The following is a 22,531-nucleotide window of genomic DNA, read 5'->3' as shown; positions in this document are numbered from 1 at the left end:
CCCCCCCCCAACACACATGAGCTCAGAAAGGGGGTGGGGGGCGGTCATCTGAACATGGGCGGTCATCTGAGCATAAGGGTGTCATCTGAGAAATCTTGAAACACATTGTGAAAAACAAAGATTGCCAGAAGTCTCACTAAAGCTCTCTACATTACAGGTAGGAAAGGTGGTTTAAATCTTTGATAACTCAATTGCAATAATACTGTTGTGTGCACGCATATTTGTGTTAATGTATAGCTTGTGGCTCCTGGCAGTCAAATGTTTTTTTTGGCTTTTTTTGTCTCTTTGTGTCTGTAAGGTTGGCCACCCCTGGTGTAGATTCACGAAGACTCCGAGCATGTGACCCTATCCGCTTTGCGGTCCATGTTGCATCCCCATTTTTACATTTTTCGGAACAAACTTACAGATGCGGAAAGCACACAGAGCTTCTGTGTGCTTTCCGCATCTGTATGTTTGTTCTGCAAAAAGATAAACTAGGTCTACAAAATGCGGACCACAGACCTATTAAGAACAATGGGCCTGCAAATAAAATGTGGATGCAACATGGCCTGCATCCGTATTTTGCAGGCCCGCAATTTGTCCAGACGGGTGCAGAAGGGTTAATTGTTAATTTTCCCACCCACATCTGCTGGAAGTTAGATCCAAGCATCTACTACTTTTTCAGTAAAATAACATTTTCTGACATTGCTTCTGATCACCCCCTGACTAATTTTAGGTTGTGGCCCCTTGTCCTCATGTTGAGAATAAGGGGCCACATAGTTTGTGGACAGGTACTGTACTATTCTGCCAAGTGGCACAAGATGATTGGGTCAAGTGGCTAATAGTGATTACAGAATACAGTGGAGTCCATCTGCAGACCTTCATCAGTGCTTTATCTTTCTTTTCAGCTGGTAAACGTCATCACTAAACATGCAGTGAATGGCAAAGAACTTGGGGCGCTATTACGTGGTATTTTTAAAGGTAAATGTCTATTTTCTAGCTGCGTTAATTGTTTTTTTTATTTGCATTCGCTCTTAACATGGCAAACAGTCTTCAGTAACTGAATAACTGATCATTTCTGATATAATACTCATTGGGGGTCATTTACTAAAGACCAATGTTTCGCACACAAGTCTTAGGCTACTTTCACACTAGGCTGTTCACCCTGTCGGATCCGTCCTGCTGCTGTTTCGCCGTCCTGCAGGACCACCGCTCTGTCCCCATTGACTGTAATGGGGATGGGGATGGCGCCCCGGCACGGCGAAAGGCGCCAGACTAAAAGTCCTGCATGTCAAACTTTTTAGTCCGGCGGCTTCTCACCGCAAACTGCCGTGCTGCGCCGGAGCTCTGCTCCGATCCCCATTATAGTCAATGGGGACGGAACGGCAGTCTGGCGGCACGGCAAAATAGTGGCAGGACGGATCCGACAGGGTGAACAGCCTGTCGGATCCGTCCTGCCGCTAGTGTGAAAGTAGCCTTAGTAAAAACCCTGCTGGAGGAAGACTCGAGTTTTGTAAGAGGCGCTCCTTCTGCTGTTCCTGCACCGGAACTGAAGTCTTCTCTAGCTAGAAGATGGAGTATATTTTTTGTGTAATGCGCTCCAGTTTTCTGGTCCACATGTTGCTAAATGAGTCAGGCTGCATAGGTGCGCTTGTGGCCCATTTACTCCTCCCCGGGATCTGCCCCCCTTTCGGAATGTGGGAGGGTGTCAGAAAAATCTACTCAAAATATGTGACTTTTTATGTCAGAAAACTGGTATAGCGCTATAAGGAATGACCCTCATTGTATCTGTGCAGGGTCTCCATGTTGTGAAGACACAGGGGTGTGCAGGAGGATTGCCATCTATAAGCACTGTATAGAACTCGTGGAGTCGGGAGATTTGCAGAAAGAAGTGGCAGCAGAGATGGTGGGCCTATTAATGCTTGAGGTAAATGAATTTGAAATGGTGAAAGCAATTATCTCAAAGATTTTCAAGGCTTATTCTAAGGCTTCTTTCACACGAGCGTGACGGATTAGGTCCGGATGCTTTCAGGAAAACTCGCACCACTTTGTAAGCAAGTTCAGTCAGTTTTGTCTGCGATTGCGTTCAATTGTTGATTTTTTTTCTGCGCGGGTGCAACCATCGGTGAAAAACGCATTGCATCCGTACTTGCTTGCGGATGCGATGCGTTTTTCCCACAGCCCCATTCACTTCTATAGGGCGAGGGCTGTGTGAAAAACGCAGAATATAGAACATGCTGAGTTTTTCACGCAATGCAGAACTGATGCGTGAAAAAAAACGCTCATGTCCACAGACTCATTGAAATGAATGGGTCAGGATTCAGTGCGGGTGCTATGCGTTCACGTCACGCATCGCTCCCGCGTGGAAAACTCGCTCGTGTAAAAGGGGCCTAAGAGTGGCCATACACATTACTCTTGTCAGCTGAATCCACTGAGAATGGTGGGTTCAGCTGACACACTAATGCAGTGATGGCGAACCTTGTAGAGACAGAGTGCCCAAACTGCAACCGAAAATCCACATATTTATCACAAAGTGCCAACACGGCAATGTAACTTGAATACTACAGCCCAGTATAGTATATCTTCCATGTACTTTATCATTCAGCTATAATAGCCTGCCTACATTCAGTGCGCTGCCTGTGCTGTTCATAGTGCGCCCTGCGCTGATGAATGGCAGGAAAAGTCTAAGGCATATTGGTACACCATAGACTTTTTCCCGGGTGCGGGTGCCCACAGAGAGGGCTCTGAGTGCCGCCTCTGCTCTAATGTGTGTGAGGAGCTACCGACTCCACCTACCAAAAGATGATGATGGGTGGGGAGGACACGCATAAGGGTTTGGCAAAATGAATATTTTCACCTGATTCTTTTGTTCTCCTGGGAGATCAGAGGTGTCTGGCAGCAGCTTTCTCCACTCTCCTCATAGAATACACATACACATTCCGCTGACACATTTATGTGTATGGGGAAGCTGGGAGGAAGTCAGGAAAGAATACTCAGAATAGGTTATTAATATCAGATCAGCGGGGATCTGACACCCGGCACTTCCGCTGATCAGCTGTTTGAATAGAAAGTGCGCGCTGTGCCAGCACTGCCTTCCCTTCATTGTTTACCTGCTTGCTGTCGACATCGCAGAGGCGAGCAGGTGTAATTACAAGCCATCCCATTCACTTTAATAGGGCGGCTACTTCATATTCAAGTGTATAGGAAGAAGTCCCATGCCATAGAAGTGATTGGGACGGCTTATATTTACACCTGCTCACCGCTGCGATGTCGGTGGCGAGCAGGTAAACAACAAAGGGTAGGCAGCGCTCACATGGTGCGCAGCTTGTCTTCAAACAGCTGATTGGTGCTGGGTGTCGGATCCCCGCCGATCTGATATTTGCAATTTTCAACTGTAACTGGGGCTTCTGTCACAGAGGAGAACTGGCTCCTGTAGTGACATTAGTCACTGGCACCATGCTGGAGGGCACGCAGTGATCATCTGACATCATGTTAGACTGCAAGAGCTTTAAAACCATGCTGTGCATTCACAGTGGTGCAGGTTTAGAGCCCAGGACCATGCAGAATATAAATTACATCAGTGCAGTTATTAATACAATTGATTTAAAGGGGATATCACACAAATGTTAAACTCTTTTTAAAATTCTTTTACCCACTTATTTGTAGAACCTTCCTCCCTTTTTGTGGGTGGACAGCAGCTCATCAAGTACCTGCCAGGAGGCATTGTAATCAGATCTTGTGATCTCCTTCCTTCCTGCATGGGAAATAGTCCCTCACATATATACAGCAAGTAAAGCCCCCAAAATTTAAGGTGGTCCAGAAAGATGAAGAGCGGGGGTGCTACCAGAGAGGAAGATGTAACACATTGAAAAAGAAAAATAATATTATATGAATATTACAATAATCCTTCATTCCAAAGTAATACTTCTTCTAGAATAACCCCTCTAAATTGCACAGGACATCAATAAAATTCTGTGTGACCAATATCTTCCAGTGCTCTAGGCACAGTTGGACAGACAAAGCCCTGGGTGTGGGGAGTGGTAGTGTGACAAGCTTATTTTGTTGGATATATTCTTATTCTTTTCTGCTTATTGTCACTTGCAGGTTCATCAGCTGCCAGCACCATCTCTTCTTGAACTGGCTAATATATTTCTTGATTCAGTGAAAGCTGGAAAGATGTCCAGTGGAAAATCTCTGGAATTGTTTCCAAATGTGCTCAAAGCTCTGTCATCAAAGGAGACCTTGGTCTATGGCAATGGTAATGTAATGGAGTCTGCATCAGCATACTCTGCATCTGTATGTCCCTCATGTCCAACCAGCTGCACAATAATGGAATGTTTCTGACAGATGGAATTTTTAATTAAAGGGGTTTTCTGAGTTATGTAAAAAAAATAAAGCACTGTAAATCTGATGGTCTGCAATATATACATAAGCTAAGCAAGTTTTAGGAAAAAAAAAAAATATATATTTCCCTAGTTCTGTTCTGGCCCCTTTGTTGACATGCAGTTGCAGAGCTGTGGGGGTGTGTAACAACATGAATATTTGTATTCACCTGAGGAGGGAAAGAAGCTGACATTACAGGTCATTTGACACTCCGCTAACTAGAATGGCGCCACAAGAAGTAAGTGAATTGAAACCCATTACATTTGCTTAGTTAGAAACATACAAAGAGCAAAATAATAACTTGGACAACCCCTTTAATCAAATTAAGCATTAATTACCAAAGACCCTGAGCCTATAAAAGGACATCTAGCCATCATACCGTCCTGGCTGAAGAGGTTGTGGTTTTCACAACTTAGACAATTCTGGAAAGTTTTTTTTTCGTTCTGCATAATGGAATCCGTTATGCTTGACCCTAGACTTTTATTATGACGGATCAAAACGTAATTCCTCTTAAAGGCTTCCATTTTGCATTCCGTCATAGAATTCAGTTATATTCCGTTATAACGGGATTCCTCCACTGCCCGAACCCTGAATCCAAACCTGTGAAGGTCGGATTTGCTCATCCCTATTCTCATCAACCATTTGATGAAATTTAAGAAGTGCTTTTATTTTTCTCCAAGGTGAGATAACAGGAGAAGAATGCAAGAAGCAGATTATAAACAGCCTTTGCTCCAGCAGGTATGTGGAATTTCAATAGCTTGTAATTTAAAGCATGATACTTGGATTAAAGAGCATTTACCATCAAAAGGAAACAGGCCAGTCAGCTACCGTAAAGGCTGTCAGACTTTTTATCAGGCTTCCTATGTTACAGTATAGGGGTAGGTAATGTTTAGCATATAGCATATTAAAAATTGGTGTGGTGTTAAAAGGCCGGAAGTGCTCAGCCCCATATGCATCTATACCAAGGGGAGCAGATCCTGCACTTGTGGCCTGTTACTAATAGCGTGATTCCCAGCAAAAATGCATACAGTGGAGGATGCCCGCAGCGGACCACAAGTACCACAAAAAGACATCCTACACAAGATAGAAAAATGTATGGATGTAAATAGCTATATGAAATAAACATTAATAAGAAAGGTGCACTACTGTGGATGTAAACAACCAAATCTGACTAAACCCTAAACCCTCAAACTGGTGTTAAAATTGAGAGTTTAGCCAATATAGCCTTATATTAAGGACATATCTGAGCACTGCGCCAAGGTATCTCAAGTAGCTCGGGACCTAACGCTAACCTACATGTGCCATATGGCATAAGGTCTGACTCACAGCAAACTCCCAGTTACCTCCAGCATGCAGCCATGCTTGCAATGGGAGGAGGATGTGAAACTCACCCAATACTGACTGATGAGGCCCAGGCCTCACAGGTGCACCTAAATGTTGCCTGTGGATGAGAATCAGGCACATTTAATTTACTTGTCAATGTTTTTTTTTTTTTTTATTATTCTGGATCAAGCAGTACAGCTAACATATATTCTGTCATCACAGTTTTGTTTTACATAGTAAATCAAATGATATATAAAGGGCACATTTAATTTATATACCTCCAAACATATCTATACACAAACTACAAAAAATGGCGTGATGTTTTTATAGGCAGGAAGTGCTCAGCCCCATATGCAGTTGTGCATCTATACCCCGGGGAGCAGATAACTAAACAGAGGATCAGCATATAGAAAACCAGCATCAGTATTATAGAGAAATGGGTGGGTGCTCAGCTGTTTATGCAACTCCTATAGAAATTATGCAACTCTGTTCAGTCCCCACCTGGGGAGTAGCCCTTTAAGCATTACTGTTCAATGATTTCTGATTATTTGCATAGCGATAGTTGAAATTCTCAGCAAATACAGAACAAATGCACTGTATGCTCTCAGATCTGTGCTGATTTCTTTTTTTCCCCCAATTCACATCCATTGTACTCTACTTTGCTGTGGATTTTCTGTGGGTGGTAAACACTATGGGCCTCATTTATTAAAAACTCTTAGTTGTCCATAGCTACCAATCCGAGCTCTGCTTTCATTTCATTCAGAGTCCTTTAGGAAATGAACTGTTATCTCTGATTGGATGCTATGGGCGACTAAGACAGTTTTAGGCTAGGGCTACACGGTGACAGTTGTCGCACAAAAGTCGTGCAACAATTTTTATAATGATAGTCTATGGTGTTTCACTGTGACCCATGGACTGTCATTATAAAAATTGTTGCGCCTCACATGTTGTAGTGTAGTTGTACCCTTTGTGTTGTGCAGCTTATTGTTGTGCGACACATGTCGTTGTGTAGCCCTAGCCTTATGCTTAGGCAGTTTTGATAATTGAGGCCCCATGTGTGAGCATGGCCTAAAGTTGTTCAATATTTCTAATGTACTACAGTTGAGTCCCTGGGGGAAAAATCTTTGAGTACCATGCTGCAAAGACTTGTTTTCCTACATGCCATATAGCTCTGTAGTGTATATGGCTTCATGGGATTTCATAAGTAATGCGAATGAGACAGTCACATTGGTTGTCACTGCATGTTCAACACAGCTAAGAAACATCTGAAGATAATTTTTTACCAGCGTGACTAAAGAAGATCGAAAAATGTAAAACTATATTAAAATTACAGTTTTACTTTGCTTTTTTTCAGATGGGATCCAAAATGTGTAATTTTTCTTACATCAATGTTTAGGTAAGGTTACAAATACGGTTCAGTATTCCTTACAGTTCACATTGGCTGATTTATCAACTTCCTTCCAGTTTTTATGTTCACAACATGTGCCTTTGTTCCTTGTATTTTCCAGTATTTGTAATCCTTGTTGGGGCATATGCCACATATGAGTGAATACTCGGTTATAATTGGAATTTCTCGCCCAGTTTCCTTGGGGGACACAGAAGACCTTGGGTATAGCTCATCTCCATAGGAGGCGTGACACTAAGTGAGAACTGTTAAGCCCCTCCTCCACAGCTATACCCTCAGCCTGGAGAGAGAGACTGCCAGTTTTTGCTTAGGAGGCAAGGAAGGCAAGGAGGACCAGGGCAGCCCAGCTCCCCTGTATCCCGCCAGCGCAAGGGTCGCCCGCACGCCAAGCCCCTCTTCCAGCGTCCTGCCACTACGGTGCCAGTAGCTGAAGGGGCGACCCTGCTGGAATGGACCGAGGGTGAAGACGGCTATGGTGAGAGATTGGCTTCTCCAGCCCTACGTCCCCCCCCCTTTCCACCACCACCACCCGGTCTCCTGCGGGCCTGACCCCCATACTGTGCCTCTCTGAACAGCTTTCATAGCTGTGAGGGTGAATGCCTTGCCTCTGATGGCAGAGGTCATGAGTTCGAATCCCTGGACAAACCTTAACCCTTCCACTGCTGGATCTAGGCTGGCCCCTGGGGTGTCGCAGGGCGGCAATCTGCTCCCTGCTCCCCCCCCCCCCCCCTGGCCCCCATAGGACAGGCAGCTGCTGTCCCCCTTTATCTTTTGATGTCCCGCCGGTATATAATACTGCGCGGGCACCCGATCTCAGGGTCCCCCCATCTCCTTACCGGAGCGTTGCTCAGGGCCTGGGGGCCCGCTCCTGACAGACCTCGCCTCCGGCCGGCATGGACAGTCCGGTGCGGCCGGGCGCCGCAATGACCTGCGGGGCCGCAATTCCGGCACTCCATTTGGGCCCCTGACTCTTCCGGCCTGCGGGGTGGCCTCCCGCGGCCGGTTTAATGCGCCGCTCCGCCTCAGTCCCGGCACTCCATTTGGGCCCCTGACTCTTCCGGCCTGCGGGGTGGCCTCCCGCGGCCCGTTTAATGCGCCGCTCCGCCTCAGTCCCGGCGGTATATAATACTATGCGGCCCCGGTCGGCCGGGCGCCGCACAAATTTAGGCCCCCGGCTTTACGGCCTACTAGGCCGCGAAATTCTGGCCTTTGTTGGAGGGGGCGGGTACTTCTCCCGGCGCGAATTCTTCCCGCCTGGGGCTTCCTCCGCCCCCAGTGGATCGCAGCGCCGGCCCCCAGGCCGGCTCCCTGTTAACACTTTGGGTGCAGGCCGGCTCCCAATGGGCCTGTATGGTTGGCCACCCCTTTTTTTCTTGCCTCAAGAGAATCTGTGCCCCTATTTGGTGGTTCCCCTTTAGCCTCAGAGAGGCTGTTTAAAAAAAAAAAAATAATAATAAATAAAAAATAAAATAAAGAAATAGATAAAATATGAAATAATAATGAATAAACAGATGTCTAACAGATTCTTGTGGGCTGCGCAGTTTCACCGGATACGACCCCCTTCCATAGGCGGAACGCTGCACTCTCACTGGATTCGCTGCCAGCCGTGTGCGTGACCCCCTTCCATAGGCGGAATACTGCACTCTCACCGGATACGGTGCTGGCCATGTGCACGTCCCCCTTCCATAGGTGGAACGCTGCACTCTCACTGGATTCGCTGCCAGCCGTGTGCGTGACCCCCTTCCATAGGCGGAATACTGCACTCTCACCGGATACGGTGCTGGCCATGTGCACGTCCCCCTTCCATAGGCGGAACGCTGCATTCTCACTGGATTCGCTGCCGGCCGTGTGCGTGACCCCCTTCCATAGGCGGAATACTGCACCCTCACCGGATACGGTACTGGCCATGTGCACGTCCCCCTTCCATTGGCGGAACGCAGCACTCTCGCTGGATTCGCGGTCGACCATTTGCGTGACCCCCTTCCATTGGCGGAACGCTATACTCTCACTGGATTTGTTGCCGATCATGTGCATGTCCCCCTTTTTCTTAGGCGGAAATCTGCACTCTCACCGGATGCGGTGCTGGCCAGGTGCACGACACGCTTCCATAGGCGGAACGCTGCACTTTCACTGGATTCGCGGCTGGCCATGGGCATGACCCCCTTCCATAGGTGGTATGCTGCACTCTCATTGGATTCGCTGCCGGCCTTGGGCACGCCTCCTTCCCTCAGGCGGCATACATACACTCCCTCTGTCTGTGGTTGTTCTCTCGCCGGTGCGTTGCTGGCCATGTGCATGAACCCCTTCCATGGCGGGGTGCTTGCACTCTCGCTGGATCCGCTGTCGGCCATATGCATGGCCCCTCTTCCGTGGGCGGTGTACGCACTCTCACTGGATTCGCTGCCGGCCATGGGCATGCCTCCCTTCCTCAGGCGACATACACACATTCTCACTGACTGTGTTTGTCTCTCGCCAGTACGTTGCTGGCTATGTGCATGATTCCCGTACATGGCAGGGTGCTCTCACTCTCCCTGGATGAGATGCTGCCCCCCCCCCCCTTTTTTTCCGGGCGGCATACTGCACTCTAGCCGGATACGTTGCTGGCCATGAGCATGGCCTCTAACATGGGTGGAACGCTTGCACTCCCATTGGATTCGGTGCTGGCCTTGTGCGTGACCACCCCATTCCATGGGCGGACTTTTGCACGCTCATGAGATTCACGGCTGTCCTTGTACGTGCTGTGCTGGACTTGTACATGTCCCCTTCATTGGCGGAGTGGTTGCACTCTCACAAAGTTCGGTGTTGGGGGAATTATTGCACGCTCTCTTAATGCTAGGATCACCCTGTGCATGTCCCCCTTCCACTAGGTGGACCTCCTGCGTTCCTGCTGGATTATATGGTATGTCCTATGTCTCTGGAGTAGGTACGGCCTTAGGCGTCATCCCCTTTTTGGGGTGGGCCTTTGCATTCTTGCCGACTGCAGTTTGCCAGGTACATTCCCCCCTTTCGGGGCGGACTGCTTACGTTCCATCGCGTGCCATGCTAGGCTTGTGCATAACTCCCTTTCAGGTTGCACTTTGCACTTCCATAGATGCTGGGGCACTCTGTGGCTGGCCCTCTTCTCTGAGTGGCTTTTTTGCAGGGAGCGGCCGTTCTTGTGCGTTGTTTGGGCCGTTTATGACTTCTCCTCCCGTAGGTGGGTTGGCCTTCTCACTGCTTACGGGGCTGCTCGTACGTATGCCTCCCCTCCTTCCTGCGACATCCCTTTGTTCTCTTGGGTTACTTGCCGCAAGCCTTGCACTCGTCTCTACAGAGATCGTTCTGTCCACCTGACCCGGAGGGCTCTATGCTCTCTACTGCACCGAGCTGGGTGGTACTCATTCATTTCGTTGGCCCTTCCCCCCGGGAAGTGTTCGTGGTTCCTAGATGCGTGCTGTTGTCTGCAGCGCCCTCGGATTCTTCGTTGGCTCTGTCGGGACTATGGTTCCTTCGCCTACTACCATTTCCTCCTCTTCGGATGCAGTGTGGTATGAGTCCTTCCTCTTGGCGCCCTCTACGCTTCGGTCTGATCTGCTACCAGGTTCGGGCCACTCTTCTCGGGAAGATCACCCAACTTCTCTTGGATGCTCGATTACCTAGGTCCGGAGGACCTCCACCTTGGGTTCTTCAGGCTATTTGCCTTCTGCGAGGCGGTGAACCGGGCGTCTCACAGTGTAGCAGGGTTCTGCTTTTGGGCTGTCCTATGGCTTCCCTGCTGCCCACTCCTCCTTTCGGTTGGAGGGTGTGATGCCGGCCTCTGTCTCGACTACCTTGTCTCGCCGGCTCTGTTTGGCTCCCCGTTCGGTACAGATCACTCCGATGTGGCTTCTGCCCCGGCCAGGCTTCAGAGGCTGTTCCTTCACTGTCCTCCCCTCTGGGGGGAGCATGGTTGTTCATGTGGATGGTTCCGGTGTTCCTTTGGTCTCGTACTGTCTCCCTTGTTCACACTGGCTGTATTAGCTGTGTGCCTCTTGCTGGGTCTACCGCGTTCTGTCCTCCCGCTGGGTGCAGATTGCGCTTTCCATTCTAGGCTATGGTCCTGCTGTAGACTTACCTTCTGGTAACTTGGGGGGACTGCCCTTCGGTCCAGATCGTCCTTAGATCTCCCACACCAGGACTGTAGATAGTCTTCCTGTGATGGCTACATCAGCATGGACTTTAGCCTGTCTTGTCCTGGCATCTGGCGGATGCTGGGCGGACCCTTCGGTTCCCTTCCATCTGTCCTTCTGCTCCCCCACTCCGGGTGGATACGGGACAACGTTGCTCGGAGGCCGACGGGACCAGTTTTGCCGACCCTTCTGCCCGTGTTACTGGTCTGCGCCTGGTCACATTGGGTTTTTACCAGCTTGCCCAGGTGACTCCAGCGGGCTCGCTACTGTTCGCTCCTGGCTGGGTTTCGTCCAGGATCTGTCGTTGGACTTAGGGTTTTTTTGTCTGGGTGTCTGTGGGTAGCTGGGCATTCCCCACTCTGCCCTTCTCCCCCCCCCCCCATGGTTCTGTCTTTCTCCAGTCCGGCCTGGACCTGGGACTAGGACTCTTTTGCTTGAAGTGTCAAGTGTCGGCGCTGTCCTTCCTCTTCCAGCGTTCCCCGGCCCTCGGGGCCTGTCCAGACCTTCTTCCTCGGAGTGGCTCTTTGGTTCCTCTGTACTGTCCTCCGGTACCGCCCTGGGAGCTGCATGCTGAGTTCTCGGCGCTCCGATCTTTCCCTTGGAGCCGTTACAGAAGTTCTCTCTACCTCTTCTGTCCTGTACGGTTGTTTCCGTAGCCGTCGTGTCTCGGACGGGTGCCTGAATGGCGGCCCTTCTTGTTCCGAGCCTTCTGTCTTTCCCCAGGTCAGGGCTGTTCTACATCCCATGTCTTCCTTCCTTCTGAAGGTGGTGTTTGCCTATATGTTGTTTGGGCTTTGCAGTTTTGGTTGGAGATCACCGACTCTTGACGACGTTCGGTCTCTTGTGTTTCCAGGCGGTCCGTGCTTAGGGTTGACTGCCTCCGGGATGGCTTTTCTCAGCTTTATCAGTTTGGCTATTGCTGAGGTTGCCGCACCAGGGGCAGGGGTCTGCCTTTGATGTCACCATTCATTTCACCAGAGCGGTCGGTGCCTCCTGGGCCGGAGGCATTGGGCTTCGGCCATGCATTTGGGCAAGGCGGCCACTGGTCTTCCTTGCACGCCTTACCGAGTTCTGCAGGGGGCTTACTCTGGCTTCGGCGGATGCTGCCTTGGCCCGCCTGGGTGTGCGGGCGGCGGTTCCTGGATGCCTTCGTGTGCTTCGCCTTGGTGCTGTGGTCCCTCCCCTTTTGGACTGCTTTTGAACGTCCCAAGGTCTTCTGTGTCCCCCAAGGAAACTGGGCGAGAAAACGAGATTTTTGTATAACTTACCAGTAAAATCTCTTTCTCGCTCTTTCCTTGGGGGACACAGCACCCACCCATTCATTTGTTTTTCTCTACACGGTTTCCGAGTTTGTGTTACCCGTTGGGTAGTTGGCTTGTTGGTTCCACTTTTGGACTTTGCCTTTTTTCACTACTTGGACACGCAACTGGCAGTCTCTCTCTCCAGGCTGAGGGTATAGCTGTGGAGGAGGGGCTTAACAGTTCTCACTTAGTGTCACGCCTCCTATGGAGATGAGCTATACCCAAGGTCTTCTGTGTCCCCCAAGGAAAGAGCGAGAAAGAGATTTTACTGGTAAGTTATACAAAAATCTCGTTTTTTTTTTTTTTTTGGTTTTTTTTATCAAGTCCCACTTGGGGACTTAAACATACAGCAATATCGCTAGTACAATACACAGCAATAGTAATCTGTTAAATGTATTGTAACTGGCAGCTTTACATTGACATTTGGTCTGATCAAGCCCCGTTTCTGGCAGGCTTCAGTATATGGCAGACCCAGAGGCAAAGCAAAGACAAAGGAACCATTGTGACCCTGTAATCTCATTGCAGGTCGTCCGAGAGAGGGAGCCCCCTCCTTCTGCAAACCCCCTTATATACAGTGGTTGCTATGGATGACTGCATCTAAGGGGTTAAACCTCCGGGATCATCGCTAGCGCCGATCTTGACCATTGCAGCAGGGTATCAGGTGTATGTTACAGCAAACACGCGCTAAAGATAGAACGTAAATGTATGGCATGGTGCTGGAATGTAATTCTTCTCGCGCAGTACATTTTGGCATGGTGGGCTAAAGGGTTAAAGGGAGTCTGTCACCTCCATATGGCCATATACAGTGCTTACATGGCTCTTTTGCACACCTATACAGGATTGTAATGGTACCTTTGTTCTTTTCTTTAGACTTGCACCAGCAGGAAAAACGAAGTTTAATTCATATGCAAATGAGCACTCGCAAGTGCCCAGGGGCGGCGTTCAGTGTGTAGGAGCCCAGGCTGCTCTGCCTTCTTTTCACTTTACTCCTCCCCAGTCTCTGCCTTTGCCCGCCCTCCAAGTCTCTTGCCTCATCGATAGGTTCGGACTTGGAGGGCGGGCAAAGGCTGAACGCCGCCCCTGGGCACTTGCGAGTGCTCATTTGCATATGAATTAAACTTTGTTTTTCCTGCTGTTGCAAGTCTAAGGCTGGGTTCACACCTGAGCGTTTTACAGCGCGTTCCTACGCGCTGTAAAACGCTCAACAAGGAGAAACCAATGCTTCCCTATCGGCATGGTTCTCACCTGGGCGTTTTACAGCGCGTTCCCGTACATAGACTTTCGGGAACGCGCGACAATGGGCGTTCGCTTGTCTCTGTATGCGCGATTGCAAACGCCGGTACAATCGTGCATACAGAGCGCTCCATTGCGAACGCTCAGGTGTGAACCCAGCGTAAAGAAAAGAACAATGGTACCGTTACAATCCTGTATAGGTGTGCTACAGAGCCATGTAAGCACTGTATATGGCCATATGGAGGTGACAGACGGCAATAAAAAAAAAAGTTATAGGTTTAGAGCTTTTTTAACACAGTGCCCAGTGAGTTATACATACCTTTATAATGCTGTACTCTATATTCATTCAATAAGAAATACTTAAATAATAGTAGGTGAGAAGCAAAGTCGTTCACTTGTGTTGTGGCTTGTGGTATTTCAGAATGCTCTGCTCACAAACTGGATAACACCCACACCTCATTGACTAATAGAGATAGTGCTGCACACTGAGCTGTTTTTAAGTCAAATGTGATAAAGAGTCCAAACCGATTTGCATGGCACTCGTTTAGCTTTAACATTTGACATAATCTTCATGATTTTATGAATATATGTCTTTCAGAGACGTGTTACTAAGTACAGAAGAACTTCAGTTTGTTGTGGAGAAAGTTTTGAGACTGCTGTCTAAGGTAGACCTTCAGGAGATGCCTCCGCTGGTTTACCAGTTGCTGCTGATTTCTGCAAAGGTAAAGCCATTAATGGGAAACGTAGTATTAGCTGTGATGGACACATTTACAATGCAGCATTACAGTGCCAGTTTGACCATTCCAGGAGACATTTAAAGTGTCCTACTCCCATTGATGTTTGAAGAACACTGTGCAAAAATATACAGGAGCCAGCAGCTAATTTCTAGGTGCATTGGTTCCTGATAATTTGTTCGACCTGCCATAGGAAGAACTGTGGTCCATCCTGGATGTAAATTGAGGCCCCTGTGCATTATTATTTCTGGTATTGCTATTCTAAATTTAATAAATCACTGACAGCAGCAAGAATGATTGAGTATTGGCTAGTGGTGGTAAACGCCAGGATGCCCTATTTGAGAAGTGTCTGTCCATGCACTTTGTGTGTATCACGTGATCAGGACAGTTTTTCATTCACTGTGAAGGTATTCCTCTGAATACTGGAAAGCAGAGATCCTGAAAATGGTGAGGAATTGATAGAAAAGGGATATTCAGAAATATGTAACATTTTATTATACAAAGTTTAACATTTGTTTGCTAAAACCAAAGTGAGGTGATACTTTGAGTGAATTTGGCAGATGTTGCTTGTGTTTAAAGACAACCTGTCAGCAGTTTTGACAATGTCAAGCTATTGACCGCTCTAGGTATGGGCTGGGGGGAGCAGAAAAAATATACCTTTTGTGGAGCTTTTATTATCAGGAGTAGTGAGGATGTGAAATTGTATTCTGCCTTTCACTGCCTGCTCCTGCAGGAGGTGGAGCTTTACCGTGAAGTGCTCTCTGTATGGAGCTGCTTCATAGCTTCTGCCCTCTGCTCTAAGTGACAGCTGTAGCATCCAACCAGGAGACCACTACAACCTGTCACTCTGAACAAGGGGGGGGGGGGGCGCGACAACGACTGTGAAGCAGCTCAGTGCAAAGAGCACTTCAAAGTGAATGAAGCTCCACATCCAATGCACTTAAGGAGAAAAATATGGCCGAATAAAAGTTCAGATTCACCCTGTTCCCAATAATAAGAAGACCACAAAATGTATGTTTGTCCTGCTCTTCCCAGACCCTACCTAGGGCTGTCTGCAGTTTAGCATGGTCAAAACTGCTGACAGACTTTTTTCTTTATTGTCCACACAGGGTAGTAAAAAGAACATTCTAGAAGGAGTTATCAATGTTTTCAATGATTTGGACCACCAGTTGATGACTGAGGAAAGTAACGAAGAGTAAGTAAATACTAATGTAATCTGTGTCAGATTTAAAGGGGGTCTTGAATTAGGAAATTATATTATTTAAATCCTTTTTTAAATTATATAGATATTCCTTATATTTATATATATTTTTATATTTCTTTTTTTTTTTTTTGTATTTACTATGTGATTGTGCTGGGGTTGCTGACCCGTGCTATACGCTAAAGATTCCTGTATTCTTCAGTCATCGGCTTTGCTGTGTAGACTAGGACAGAGTCAGCTGATGAAAAGAAATTAAATGACACACAACAGCTGTTTTATTCTGTTAGAACAGAGATCGGCAACCTCGGGCACTCCAGCTGTTCTGAAACTACAACTCCCAGAATCCTACTTTCACTACTATTAGTTACAAGGACTGCAGAGCAAGTGTGCATGCTTGGAGTTGTAGTGTCACAGCAGCTGGAGCGCCAAAGGTTGCTAACCCCATGCTAGAAGCCTAGATAAGGCAGGATGGTAATAACATAATACTATTCATTATAGACTCATACACGGTTCATCCTTCACAGGGTACATTTAACATTACACATTGTTCATTCAAATAAATAATGTCTGTGTCAAGATGTCCAGAGACAAATGCATTGTCCACCCTGGCCGAGAGATGAGGGTCGTAACATAGGACTCCCTCTGTTAACTAAGTATTCTCTGATAGAATATGAAAATGTTCTTTCTAAACTCTGAGAACCCCTTTAACGTCTAAAGGCATAATACCTCCTCATTTCATGTTTTGAACTGAATATGAAATATTTTCCTTTCAGTAGGGATAAGAGCAAGAATATTTTAGAAGGTGAAATATTTAATTTTGATCTAAATATGCATGGAAAGAATAAGGATACAGATTTATTGGCCAAATGCTCTGGAGTAATATTTGATTCTACTTGTAGCTCTTTAGATCTGATTGATTCAACACTACCAAAAGAACAAGTTCGCCAAGTTGAGGGTACCATTATTTTACACATTGTCTTTGCAATTAAATTTGATCAGGATCTCGGCCGAGAGCTGGTGAAGGTAAGTGAACAATTAATGATACTTTTTATACATAAGTTACAAAAATATGAGTCATCCTTAACCCCTTAAGGACCAAACTCATTTTCACCTTAAGGACCAGGCCATTTTTTTGCAAATCTGACCAGTGTCACTTTCAGTGGTAATACCTTTAAAACGCTTTGACTTATCTAGGCCATTCTGAGATAATTTTTCGGCACATATTGTACTTCCTGACATTGGTAAAATGAAGTCAAAAAAAGAAATTTGTATTTATAAAAAAATACCAAATTTACCAAAAATGTGTAAAAAATTGCAAATTTCCAAGTTTCTATTTCTCTAGTTCTATAATACATAGTAATACCTACAAAAATAGTTATTACTTTACATTCCCCATATGTCTACTTCATGTTTGGATCATTTTGAGAATGACATTTTATTTTGTGGGGATGTTACAAGGCTTAGAAGTTTAGAAGAAAATCTAAAAATTTGTAAGAAGTTTTCAAAAACCCACTTTTCAAGGACCAGTTCAGGTCTGAAAGTCACTTTGTGAGGCTTAAATAATAGAAACCACCCAAAAATGACCCCATTCTATAAACTACACCCCTCAAGGTATTCAAAACAGATTTTTACAAACTTTGTTAACCCTTTAGGTGTTGCACAAGAGTTATTGGCAAATGGGGATGAATTTGAGAATTTCATTTTTTTTGCCTAATTTTCCATTTTAACCATTTTTCTCGCCCAGTTTCCTTGGGGGACACAGAAGACCTTGGGTATAGCTCATCTCCATAGGAGGCGTGACACTAAGTGAAAACTGTTAAGCCCCTCCTCCACAGCTATACCCTCAGCCTGGAGAGAGAGACTGCCAGTTTTTTCTTAGTGTCCAAGGAGGCAAGACACTCCCTGCTCTGCAGGGCTCTTTTTTCACCTATTTGGACGTTGTTTGGGCCTGGCCGTTTTTTACTTGGAGATCTCCGACTCTTGCAGTCGTTCGGCCTCTTGGGTTTCCAGGAGGTCTGTGCATAGGGTTGGCAGACTCCAGGGTGGTTTTCCTCCGCTTGATCAGATTGGCTATTGCTGAGGTTACCGCACCTAGGGCAGGATTCTGTCTTTGGTGTCGCCGTTCCTTTCACCAGAGCGGTCGGTGCCTCCTGGGCCGGAGGCATTGGGCTTCGGCCGTGCATTTGGGCACGGCGGCCACAGGTCTGCCTTGCACGCCTTACTGAGTTCTACAGGGTGCATACTCTGACTTTGGCAGATGCTGCCTTACCCCGCCTGGGTTTACAGGCGGCGGTTCATTGATGCCTTTCGGGTGCTTCGCCTTGGTGCTGTGGTCCCTCCCCCTTTTGGACTGCTTTTGAACGTCCCAAGGTCTTCTGTGTCCCCCAAGGAAACTGGGCGAGAAAATGAGATTTTTGTATAACTTACCAGTAAAATCTCTTTCTCGCTCTTTCCTTGGGGGACACAGCACCCACCCATTAATTGTTTTTTCTCTGTGCGTTTTCCGAGTTTTTGTTACCCGTTGGGTAGTTGGCTTGTTGGTTCCTTGTTGGACTTTGCCTTTTCTCACTGCTTGGACACGCAACTGGCAGTCTCTCTCTCCAGGCTGAGGGTATAGCTGTGGAGGAGGGGCTTAACAGTTTTCACTTAGTGTCACGCCTCCTATGGAGATGAGCTATACCCAAGGTCTTCTGTGTCCCCCAAGGAAAGAGCGAGAAAGAGATTTTACTGGTAAGTTATACAAAAATCTCATTTTTTCCACTAACAAAGCAAGGGTTAACAGCCAAACAAGACTGTATCTTTATTGTCCTGACTCTGCCGTTTACAGAAACACCCCATATGTGGTCGTAAACTACTGTACGGCCACAAAGCGGGGCGTAGAGTGAAAGGTGCGCCATATGGTTTTTGGAAGGCAGATTTTGCTGGACTGGTTTTTTGACACCATGTCCCATTTGAAGCCCCCCTGATGCACCCCTAGAGTAGAAACTCCAAAAAAGTGACCCCATTTTAGAAACTACAAGATAGGGTGGCAGTTTTGTTGGTACTAGTTTAGGGTACATATGATTTTTGGTTGCTCTATATTACACTTTTTGTGCGACAAGGTAACAAGAAATAGCTTTTTTGGCATCGTCTTTTTTTTATTGTTATTTACAACATTCATCTGACAGGTTAGATCATGTGGTAATTTTATAGAGCAGGTTGTCACGGACGCGGCGATACCTAATATGTATACAATTTTTTTTATTTATGTAAGTTTTACACAATGATTTCATTTTTAAAACCAAAAAAATGTTTTCGTTTCTCCATAGTCTAAGAGCCATAGTTTATACAGTTTTGGGGCGATTATCTTAAGTAGGGTCTCATTTTTTGCGAGATGAGATGACGGTTTGATTGGCACTATGTTGGGGTGCATATGACTTTTTGATCGCTTGCTATTACACTTTTTGTGACGTAAGATGACAAAATATTGCTTTTTCGACACCGTTTTTTTTTAATTATTTTTTTACGGTGGTCACCTGAGGGGTTAGGTCATGTGATATTATTATAGAGCCGGTCGATACGGACGTGGCAATACCTAATATGTATACTTTTTTTTTATTTATATAAGTTTTACACAATGATTTCATTTTTGAAACAAAAAAAATGATGTTTTAGTGTTTCCATAGTCTAAGAGCCATAGTTTTTTCAGTTTTTGGGCGATTATCTTAAGTAGGGTCTCATTTTTTGCGGGATGAGATGACTGTTTGATTGTTACAATTTTGGCGTACATGCGACTTTTTTGATCACTTTTATTACCTTTTTTGGGGAAGTAAGGTGGGCAAAATTTCAATTTCATCATAGTTTTTTATTTTTATGGCGTTCACCGTTCGTGAAAAGTAACATGACTGTTTTATAGATCAGGGCGATACCAAACATGTGTAGGGAATTTTATTTTTCTCATGTTTAATCAGTGATAAATGTGTTTTTTGATTTTTATTTTTTTTCACTTTTTTCGCTTTTTTCACTTTTTTTTTTTGACCTAGACCCACTTGGTTCTTGAAGATCCAGTGGGTCTGATGTCTGTATAATACAGTACAATATATATTGCACTGTACTATATTTTACTTACACTGAACAGATCTATGCTTTCAGCACAGATCTGTTCAGCACCATGGACAGCAGGACGCCTGAGAAGGCGTCCTGTTGCCATGGGAACCTTCCCCGTCTGCTCAGTTATGGTCAGAACTGCGCAGACGGGGAAGGGTAAGGACGGGGCTCTGGGGGGGCTGTCTGGGGGCTCTCTCCCTCTCCATCGGGAGGTTGCAAAGGTACAGCAGCCCTCCGATGGGAGAGGGAGGGAGCTCCCTGAGCTGTTAACCTTTTCCATACCGCGGTCCGTAGGGTCTGATGCACCCCTAGAGTAGAAACTCCATAAAAGTGACCCAATCTAAGAAACTGCACCCCTCAAGGTATTCAAAACTGATTTTACAAACGTCGTTAACCCTTTAGGTGTTCCACAAGAGTTATTGGCAAATAGAGATGACATTTCAGAATTTCAATTTTTGGGCAAATTTTCCATTTTACTATTTTTTTTTCCAGTTACAAAGCAAGGGTTAACAGCCAAACCTCATTATTTATGGCCCTGATTCTGTAGTTTACAGAAACACCCCATATGTGGTCGCAAACTGCTGTACGGACACACGGCAGGGCGCAGAAGGAAAGGAATCCCATATGGTTTTTGGAAGACAGATTTTGCTAGACAGTTTTTTTAGACACAATGTCCCATTTGAAGCCCCCCTGATGCACCCCTATAGTAAAAACTCCAAAAAAGTGACCCCATTTTAGAAACTACGGGATAGGGTGGAAGTTTTGTTGGTACTAGTTTAGGGTATTGATGTATGTACAAAATCTCTTTTCAATAAAAAATTTATTGATAAAAAAGACTAGTTTAGGGTACATATGATTTTTGGTTGCTCTATATTACACTTTTTGTGAGGCAAGGTAACAAGAAATAGCTTTTTTTGGCACCGTTTTTTTGTTTTGTTATTTACAACATTCATCTGACAGGGGGAAGGGGAGGTGTCACAGGACCCCCCTCGGCATTGACCCTGGGTGCCTGGCTGTGTGTAACAGCCGGGCACTCAGCGCTGTCACCATGTCTGCAGACATGGTGACAGTTTAATGCCATGATGAGTATACTCGCCATGGAGCGCTAAGTATCAGTGTTCCATGACAAGTATACTCGTCATAGGTCCTTAACGTGTTAAATACCTTTCATTAGTTATAATGGCTGCATTTGCCTGGCGAGTGATCATCAGGGAATTTAAAATAGCTGCCGTCTTATTAGTACACAAAACCTGTCCTAATCACACAGGAGGACAAGTTACTTCACAACACTGAGCTTAAGAGCTGCCTCATCCTCTCCTCTGCTCTGCTTGTCAGAGATTATGATCCTGAATAAGATAAGATTTTCAGCTGAATCTCTGTAGGAATGGAGCTTCTAAGGGAACATAAAGTATACAGAGGAAGGTGGGAGTGTGGATAATGAGCAGCAGTACTTGTATACCGCCTCCATTACCACAGCCCCACATTACCTGTCTGTCCTCTCTGTACTTCAACTTCATGTCTCCTCATGAACTCCATTGCTATAGAGATTCAGCTGAAGATCTTATCTGTATTCAGGATCATAATCCCTGACAAGCAGAGCAGAGACGAGTATGAGGCAGCTCTTTAGCTCAGTGTTGTGAAGTAACTCCTCCAGTGTGATTTAGGACAGGTTTTATGTGTACTGATTGAACGATGGCCATTTTTAATGATTGCTCCCTAGATAAAACGAGCCATTATAACTAATGAAAGGTATTTGGGAATATTTATAATAAAGTAATATTGAAGTATTTACATTTTCCTAATTCCTGGAGAGCCCCTTTAAAATGAAAGGGCCTCAGCTGATACATGTTTCACTTTATAATGAGGAACTCTATACTGTGCATGCAAATAACATTTTGAAGGAGCATTGTAATCTGCTTTCTGGGAATCCGTTCTCCTTGACCATTGCTGTTAGGGTACTTTCACATTTGCGTTAAAGTTTTCCGGTATTGAGTTGCCGTCACAGGGGCTCAATACTGGAAAAAACGCTTCAGTTTTATCCTAATGCATTCTAAATGGAAAGCATTCCATTCAGTGTGCATCAGGATGTCTTCAGTTCAGTCACTCTTACGGTATTTGGCCAGAGAAATACTGATATTTTGCCAGAGAAATACCGCCTGCTGCGGTATTTTCTCCAGCCAAAATTCCGGAAAGCCGGATCCGGTTTCCCAATCTGCGCATGCGCATCTGTTTTTCCGGATGACACCGGAGAGACTGATCCGGTGTTTCAATGCATTTGTCAGCCGTATCCGCAACTAAACTGCCTGCTGGAATCCAACAACGCAAGTGCGAAAGTACCCTTAGGCCTCTTTCACATGGGTGTAATGGTTTTGGGCCGGATAAGATGCGGGTTCGTCGCGGGAAAATGCACAACATTTTAATGCGTTTTGCACGCGCGTGAGAAAAATCGGCATGTTTGGGTTAGGTGTTGTGTAGATTGTATTATTTTCCCTTATAACATGGTTATAAGGGAATATAATAGCATTCTTAATACAGAATGCATAGTACAATAGGGCTGAAGGGGTTAAATTTTTTATTTTATTTTTTACTCGCCTTAATCCACTTGTTCGTGCAGCCCGGTTTCTCTTCTGTCTTCATCTTTGCTGTGCAGTAGGAAAAGGACCTTTGATGACGTCACTGTGCTCATCACATGGTCCGCCACATGATCCATCGCCATGGAATGGATGAAGACAGAAGCG

At 46.0% G+C, this 22,531-nt stretch overlaps 1 protein-coding gene across 3 annotated transcripts in view; it reads left to right on the top strand.

Annotated features, from left to right (window-relative positions):
- Nucleotides 1-22,531, top strand: part of FANCI (FA complementation group I) — a 114,473-nt gene that overhangs the window by 6,728 nt on the left and 85,214 nt on the right. Inside the window, exons 3-10 of one of the 3 annotated variants that reach the window (XM_044279477.1) lie at nucleotides 888-960; nucleotides 1,776-1,906; nucleotides 4,084-4,237; nucleotides 5,043-5,100; nucleotides 7,040-7,081; nucleotides 14,371-14,494; nucleotides 15,616-15,701; nucleotides 16,607-16,730. In XM_044279477.1, coding sequence (XP_044135412.1) covers nucleotides 888-960; nucleotides 1,776-1,906; nucleotides 4,084-4,237; nucleotides 5,043-5,100; nucleotides 7,040-7,081; nucleotides 14,371-14,494; nucleotides 15,616-15,701; nucleotides 16,607-16,730 — 792 coding nt within the window. The remainder of the gene's footprint in view (nucleotides 1-887; nucleotides 961-1,775; nucleotides 1,907-4,083; nucleotides 4,238-5,042; nucleotides 5,101-7,039; nucleotides 7,082-14,370; nucleotides 14,495-15,615; nucleotides 15,702-16,606; nucleotides 16,731-22,531) is intronic. The other 2 variants (XM_044279478.1, XM_044279479.1) reach the window with 2 other exon arrangements.

This window comes from Bufo gargarizans, chromosome 2, assembly GCF_014858855.1.
Source record: "Bufo gargarizans isolate SCDJY-AF-19 chromosome 2, ASM1485885v1, whole genome shotgun sequence".
Classification (NCBI taxonomy): Eukaryota; Metazoa; Chordata; class Amphibia; order Anura; family Bufonidae; genus Bufo; species Bufo gargarizans.
This window is presented reverse-complemented; position numbering and strand designations above follow the sequence as displayed.